This window comes from Mugil cephalus, chromosome 9, assembly GCF_022458985.1.
Source record: "Mugil cephalus isolate CIBA_MC_2020 chromosome 9, CIBA_Mcephalus_1.1, whole genome shotgun sequence".
NCBI lineage: Eukaryota > Metazoa > Chordata > Actinopteri > Mugiliformes > Mugilidae > Mugil > Mugil cephalus.
Window position 1 is genome coordinate 24,509,692 of NC_061778.1, and position 8,146 is coordinate 24,517,837.

The 8,146-nt window shown below is 40.3% G+C and overlaps 1 protein-coding gene across 1 annotated transcript; it reads right to left on the minus strand.

Moving 5' to 3' along the window:
- Positions 1-1,264: 1,264 nt before the first annotated feature.
- Positions 1,265-5,564, minus strand: LOC125013753. The gene is made up of 7 exons (XM_047594646.1): positions 5,326-5,564; positions 4,484-4,613; positions 3,413-3,506; positions 2,911-3,014; positions 2,648-2,790; positions 1,952-2,149; positions 1,265-1,690 (listed from the first exon to the last, which is right to left on the minus strand). Exons 1-7 carry the CDS (start codon positions 5,334-5,336, stop codon positions 1,573-1,575), a joined length of 798 nt encoding a protein of 265 aa, XP_047450602.1. The 5' UTR covers positions 5,337-5,564; the 3' UTR covers positions 1,265-1,572.
- Between the last annotated feature and the right edge of the window lie 2,582 nt (positions 5,565-8,146).

An 8,146-nucleotide genomic window follows, 5' to 3' on the forward strand; every position in this document is an offset into this window, starting at 1 on the left:
GCGGCGGATTATCGAACCTTCCATTTAACACCAGGGCGAGATTTACTATCATTTTTTTTCACCCACAATTTTTTTATCTTTCATTTTTTGGGGGAGGACAGACAAGTGCAACTGCTTTTATTTAACGTCATACTGGAAGAAAGCGATCTGAGGCTGCACGTTTAACTGATGACACCATAAAGTCATCAGTTAAAGGAGACCAGCTTCTCCCGTTGACCTGGATCCTGTTTGCGGAGCTCATTATACAGTCTCTCCGCAGCAGTAACGGCCTCTCATTCATCAGCCAAACCGGAGACTTCATTCGGTGCACAACAGTAACACACAATTGCACAAACAATCTTCAACACTTAAACAAATCCTAATGAGGCATGTAACTGGTGTCTTTTTTTTTTCTTTTTTTTTTCTTCTCGCCCGGCTGTGAGCTTGTTAGAGAATATATCAGCTGTAGCTTCTCTGCCTCTGTGGGAGCAGTGGGGCCGCGCTCCTCGTGTCGGTTTCGTGTGCGTGCACCCGCTTCGTCCCGGGTACATGTTTGTATGCGTGGGTGGTTGCTTGGGGGTGCACGCGTTCATGCTCGCGTCCCGCCATATCGGATATCAAAGTGTGTTTACGTTGCAGGTGCAAGCTGAAAATGAAACCAGCATTAAAGGAGAATACGCTGCTGCAATGTATAAATAAATCAACGACGGGAGGGGGCAACGTGTGCGTAACCCGTGGAAGTATTAAGAGAGCACATTCATACCACAACCATAGTGTCAAACCCCAGTAATGCTACTTTATGCATGCGATTTGCTTTATTCTTTTCATCCATAGCACTTTATTGTGCCTCACTTTTAGTAGGCAAGGATTCCTCTTTGGTTACATGTTTCAGTGTGTGCACGTATGCGTGTGACTTGCTGCATATGAGCTCACGGGTCATTACCCAGTCAGTCAAGTGGACGCTAAATGAATGATAAGCTTCAAAGCAGATGTTCTGCTACACCCAGCGAACAGACAGCGACCAGTTCAAATCATCGACAACTGTAAAAGAAGCTGCGTTTCTGCCAGCTGGGTGTAAAATAAACACGTGTTTGTTGCAGTCTGTAGCAGAGTGTAAATGTGTCGGCTCAGCAAAGTCCTGAGAGATGTCGAGCTGGTACAGATGAGTCATGTACAAATCTAATTCTCTCTCTTCCCCCTCCATCAAAGCCAAAGTTTGTCAAAATGGTTCAATATGTGCAGTGTCTCTGCACTGTGCCGCACACAAATGGATGTTAGAAAAAAGTACCTTCAAGATATTCTCTGTTTATTATCAAAATAGCCCTAACAAGTACAAAAAAATCTTACTTTACAAATACAAGCAACATCTTGGTACATTTCCAATACAATACTGTTAATGTATTGTTGGAGTGGCCTTAAAAAGTGTTTTTGGGCAACAGTGAGTGTAGATACCGTTACTGAATACCACGGTAAAACATTACCCAGTTGGTTTTCCTGACAGGAGGTCCATCAATCTTGCAGCGCGGTTTTAAAGTGTGGGGTACGTTGCGGTGTGATTGCCAGACTCTGTGCACATCCATCCATGGAAGAATGTCATAAAATGTTGCACATCCTGGTGGTTTCTGGGAGTGGGAACCTGATGGGCAGAGAGTCCTCCGGGAGCTTAGGGATCCCATCCAAGACCTCGAGCTTTGGCAAACAGGAGAAAACTCTGCACACGGACAGAAAGCAGCAGAGACAGGATTTGTAAAAAAAAAACAATTGATAGATATCATTCTGATAAATTTCAATGAAAATATTCATGCTAAATCAAAGGATAAGATATAAGTGATTACATGATCCATACTGACAACATATAGAAAAAGATGACCAAGGTGAGGCCCACAGAATCATGAGGGTGAGTAAAAAGCATGTCTTCTTGACGTGCTCACGCATCCCCACCAATGTTCCCTTGCACCATAAGTCTTCCCACCGTGCACGGTAGTCATGAGTGAAGGTCACCGGGTTGCGGGCCAGGTTGAGGGAGCGCAGCGGGCTGTTCCCCAGAGCACCCAGTCCCCCCAGGGAGCCGATGGCATTTTCAGACAGACAAAGGTGCTCCACTGCTGGGAGCTTTGGCAGCTGACGTAGACACACCAGGTGGTTGCGGTGCAGGTTTAGCATTCTGCACCTGCCCAGAGAAAAAAAAACATTACTTAGTTTGTCTTTTTGTGATTATTGCCAGCTATTATATTTGGTGAAAGTGCCATAGAAGCTGGAAATAGAGAAGAGGTTCTATTTGTGGTGGGATGTGATAAATTAGCAATGAGAAAACAATCTGTATCAGACAACACCAACAGAATCTAAAAGGAGCGGCTCACAATAAAGCCTTAGTGATCTACAGGTTTAAGATAGTGTTATGTTTAATTATAGCTTGGTCTGAAACCATTTAAACAGTGTGAGCTTTCACAGGTTGACAGGAATGGCACTTGGAGAGACAAGACATTTTAATGGCTGAATGCATTTAATAAAGCTATCATGACCACCAGAATAATTTCTATCAAATATATAGCTTTTATATTTACAAGAATTGTATAATTTTTATTTCTTTAACACTGTCTCTGAGCCAGGTAAATTGTCTACCAGGTGAGGGAGTAGTGGTGCAGCCTGGATACAGAGTAATTTATACCTTGGCAGACAAACAGAACTCAGGTTGGTGAGAGAGTTGTCTATTAGTTGCAGTTTCTCTACACGAATCAAGCGACGTAGGATCCGGAGGAAGTTCTCTTGCTGGAAGGCATCACCCAGGTCCTGATAGGACAAATTCAGCTCCTGACAGGAGAGCGGTGGTAGAATCGTCAGTCCCTTCATTTTACTGACTCAACCCTCCATTGTGTCTGTTCTTCAATGCCGTCGATGTTAACACAAACCCACACGTGCATGCTGACTTACCAGACAGTTTTCCCAGTTCTCCTGCAGTCTCTCCTCCCATTTCTGTCCTTCCTCTTCTCTAATCCTCCTCCTTCTCTCCAAACTCCTCTCCTCTTCTGATGGCCCTTTTTCATTATATTCATTAAAAAAAAAAAGTCGGTAACAATGTTCACACGGTTCCTAATCCTGCCAGCAGTTAGTAGTTCTTCATGTGGTAAATTAAATGAAACACGGCTTATTCTTCCGTTCAAATCATTGAAATTTAAGCAGGGCTCTTTGTAGAACTTCCTTTTGAAATCCAGCTTTGGCAATGTAGGCCACTGCAGCATGAAATACAAAGGCACAACTTTCCAGAAACTTGCGTTACTAGTCTTTGCTTCTTTTTAGTCCTTCAAGAATGAAACTGAATTTTACTGAAAGACAGAAATGGCTTTTGCGGTGCAGCAGGAGTTAGAAAACTGTACAGAAAACTACAGAACTTCTATAAAGGCTTCATACGTTCTTTTGCATATTAATCACGCACCTTCTCTGACCCTGGGGCAGGTCAGCTGATCACCGGTGACATCACACTGCTCCAGTCGATGCCAGGACACAAAGCGGAACCGACTTGATGGAAGCTGACAATAATAATGAGAGAGTGGTCACTCAGTGGGACGACTACTAACTAACTAACAGAGTGAGCTTATGTTGGTGCACAGTTATTTCCTGTAGAGTCTTAAAATAGGGTTGAGTGCATCATTCTGCCAGGTTTCATTTATCACGTCTAATCATGTCATTCTACACACAATCAAATAGCAAAGCAACCTGCCACGTCCATTAAAGGAAATGACCATGCACTTATTACAGTAAAACAATGTTTTCTATTTGTGTCTCTTTTGCTAAAGCATTTCCAGTGCCCACATGAAGAATATTCCTGAGAAGTCTCAGCGTAGTAATAAAATAATATGGCACGATATTAAACAATACTCTGGTAAGTGTTTTTAATTGCTGCAGTGAGATGCGGAACTGGACTCAAATCTTCACCTCATTTGACCTTTTCAACTATCGTACACCAATCCTCTTCCCCCTCACTTTGTCTGTGTAACCCTAACCCTTCTGTTAATCTAGACACAGGAATGACCCCACTCCAGCGGACCTCTCTGGTCACCAGGTCACCTGTTCACCTGTTCACATCATGTGAAATGCACTGCAAACATAAAATACAGCAAAATCTTCACTTTAATACACAGATAGAAAACTGTGTCAAATGACCAATTAGCATCAAATTACGCAATAAAAATGTTCTTTATTAGTTCTTTGTAACTGTAGCATTTAAGAAAGATTTTCCCACCAGCTTAAAACTCTGTGAGGAGCTCAGAGAGGACGAGTTAAGAAGCCATTTTTCTACTTTCTTAATTCAAACTGATCAAGATCCCTCTGCTAAGGATAAGGAGCCAGTGGCTTGAGGGTAAAGTAGTGAGCACAGAGAAGACAGAGACAGACTGAAAAAATATTAGAATCAGCTCAGAGAAGGCAAAAAGACTGGACTGGAGGATGCAGCAGCAGCACTAGTAATGAACAGTTACTGGCTTTACTGTGTGTGTGTGTCACTCACAGGTGTCGATACTAGTCCAGAGTCAGGACTGTGGTCCACGGAGAGAGGTGTGCGTGTAACCCTGAGGTCAGAGCACTGAGATGAGTGGGATTTGGGAAAACTGCCACTGAGAGTGTTCACACCTGAAGAACTGAGAGAGAGAGTAAGGACAAAGGACAAAAAAAAAAAAAATAAACAAAAAAACAGAGAAGGGGTCATCAGGTACACGATCACATCTTTGGTCTTTGTTTGAAGTGGAGCTGTGTTTTGGTAATGTTAGCCCTGCCGTGTGCTGAAACCTTGACCACCGGCCGAGTGGTTAGAGTTACAGTGAACTGGGCCTGACAATGCAGATTAGGACCCGTTGCCATAGCGCCAGTGGACACCTGAGCAGACCTGTGCTATTAGCTTATAATAGCATGGACCCCGGAGGCCTCTGTAATTGGTGCTGCATGTTCTTACTGGATGGTTTATTATTAATAATAACTGGTACTAATAAACACTTTTCAAAATAGAGTTATAAAATAAAACGTTAATAGTAGACAACTAGTGATTAAAAAATAAAAGTTACAGACAGCAATGAAAAGAGCAAATTAAAACTATTTAAAATGATTAAATATAGTTAGTAGTCAAATAAATAAAAATTGAGATAGCATATGAAAAAGTATATATGTAACAATATGTTTTTAAGTATAGTCTATTTTTTTTTAATTGTTTAGCAAATTAGCTGGGTTAGCTTACAATTCCAAAAAAAAAAAAGAAAAGAAAAAAAAAAAAAGCCGTCATTTGACACTAATACCGTAAGTTGGCAGACACCCCAGACTGAACGCCAGGTCTCTCATGCAGACACTGGGGCGTCTTACCTTTCTGACATGTCCCAATCTCCTTGTGGTAAATTCTTCCGGCCTTCTTTAACACATCGTTAACGGCTCGGTGTAGCCCTGCAGCCCGGTGGCTGTTACCCATGGAGCCCGCTGGGTTTGTTAGTCCTCACAGAGAGAAGGTTAACCGTCCCGCTGGCTCTGACTCGGGACACTGACACCGGCGAGGACCCGCTGCTCGAGCCGGAGCTGGAGGGAGGACACCGACGAGCTACTGGTTGCCTGGCAACACTGCTCAGGCCTATCACACGGCAGAGGAAACTGTTGCACTAAACTAAACTAATATTCAATTTTCAAATGAACTGCGACAGATTAATTGCCGTAAAACAAAGCACACTTGTCAGGCTTAAGAGAAAAAGAGCGCTGAAATTATTATTATTATTTAGGCATATTTTAGAGACTATCGGACCAAGTGACCAAGTGATTTATTTTTTTTTTTTTTGTTACATACATCTTGTATTCTTTCTTTAACCTGTTGTTGGCCTATTATTTGTTTGGCTGGGGTGAATAAAATTTCAGTAAACCTTGACGAACTCAGTGCAAGGACAAGATTGTCTTGACACTTTTCTTTAGACTTTGGGAATGTTTCCTAAAGGCAAAAAAAAAAATTTAAAAAAACTTTAGAAACATTCCTGGAAGACCAATGGATGTTACTGAAACCGTCAGAGACAGAACAGCGTCCATTAAAGGTTTCACAAAAAAACATTTAGGAAACATTCCAATGTAACCCGAACGTTGCAAAAGCTAGAACAAGGAACATTAACTTATTTTCCCTGAAGGTAACAATCCAAGTTCATAGGCTGAACAAAAATAAAACGTTCCTAGATATTCCCTGGACATTATAGAAACAAAATAATAATAAAATAATAATAATAATAATAACACAAAAACTTCTGTATAATTTTAGATATTTTTTTATAACCTTTGGGAAATATTTCCATTCCCTGAAGTTTACAGTTTGCCTGCTTTCACTTAAGAGAACGTGTGGAACATTCTCTAAAGCTTACTTTCTTTCTATGGCTGCAAAATATATCAAATACGAGATAGTGCCATTTCAAGGTTCGACTTTTTTCCAAAATAAGAATAAGTGACCTCATATCAACTTTATTATACCATTTGGGAGTTTGATAGTGAATTATATTTTGTGCATTTTTTCACTGCCAAGATACTACTGACATATAGCAGCATAACAATACAAATTGTCTCAAGACATTTTACAAAACCCAGCCTGTTATGGAGAACAACTGTACCTTTAACTGACTAACTATCTAACTAACTATATAATCAGTCCAAATAATAATTTCGTTCAGTGTCTGACAGAACAGAATTATTACCTTCCACCATTAGTAGAAACATTTGCAGCTTGAGAAACGTCTCCATGTCTATTCTTGTAATTTGTGTCTTTCTCTTCAGTGCGTTGTCATGGGAAGGAGGAGAGATAAGGTGGTGCACGGCACATATATCATACCAGCTGGTGAAAGTAATTTAGATTATAAATAACTTCCTGCACCTCATTGGCTGACATTCCTCAACAATGCAGCTCGTTGTCTGTGTAAGATATTGCAGCAGTGTCCACAGGGAAGAGGCAGAAAAGCTATTAGATATTTCTCTGGGATAAATGAAAATCTGTGGAACTGCTGGGAACTGTGGAAATTGTTTTTCCCTCTGACTTTGTGCTGAGCAGATTAATTGCTTCTACTGGTTATTTTTTACCAATCATTGTCAGAGCTATCAGTTATCACAATTTATTATTTAAATGAGTTCACTGGTTTTGTTAAGGCATACATAATTGGTGTATCTAAAACACGAGGCAGGGATGGCAGTCATCACACCATAACAGATAGCTGCGTTTTTCACAGGAACGTCTGTCGAGGCTGCACAGCAATTATCTGGGTTGATTTTGTGCAGGCAAAAACAATATGCGTGTTCGTGTTAGTTTTGGCGAGGCAAAAACTATGACAAGCAGAAACTGCAGACTGGAAAACACACAATTCATAACTACTAACCATATTCTGACTTTACAATAATATAATGTAAACCCATCAACCTAAGCTGCAAACGGATTTGGCATCATGCGTCTATTTTTGCATGAGATGCACCGGTTCCTAAATAAGGAGTTAAAGTAACTGTTTATCACAAACACACTGGCTTTTTGTCCGTTTCTTTAAGGAATGATTTTAATGATCTATTGTAGTAAATCGTACAAGGTTTTTGTTATTTCTGATATTCACATAACATAATATAAACCTCAGTCAACTGATTTTTATAGACATGTCTTTTAGAAGCCAAAAATCACCAGAGACAATGGAAAATACCAACAAACCAAGTATTGGACAGTGGCTTAAGGAAATGTCTCCATGGTTACTCTGCCATAGATCACATAGACTTAGACCTTTCAATGCATATCTGTTGCTTTATAAATGATCTTGAACGAGTAAGAGGAAAAACTATTTTCATCTCTGCAGTAATGGTTATTCAGTTGTCCTGCAGGTCGTTTGCACTTGAATATCTCAATTACAGTGAGGATTATTTCAGTATGATAGATGCACCCATTATAAAGTGGCATAATACTGATTTCTCAGTATTGTGTTTCAATCTACGCGTAGCTATTCATTAATCTTCATACATAACAAGGTTATTCATTTGTCTATATATTTACTTTTTTGTTGTTGTTGTAATATAATGTTGAAAGGTCATTATAGTGTTGGAAAAGAAAAAAGTAAGAAAAAAAGCACGACATTCATCATTATCAGCATGCAGGTCACGTTCGCCCTTGGTCACAGTATATCCTTGGTTTGACCAG

What these genes read in the sequence shown, in the direction of transcription:
- LOC125013753 (XM_047594646.1), bottom strand. An exon ending in CTGCCCCAGGGTCAGAGAAG is followed by an intron (nt 3,015 to 3,412) that starts GTGCGTGATTAA and finishes ATAATGAAAAAG; the next exon opens with GGCCATCAGAAGAGGAGAGG. An exon ending in AGAACTGGGAAAACTGTCTG is followed by an intron (nt 2,791 to 2,910) that starts GTAAGTCAGCAT and finishes CTCTCCTGTCAG; the next exon opens with GAGCTGAATTTGTCCTATCA.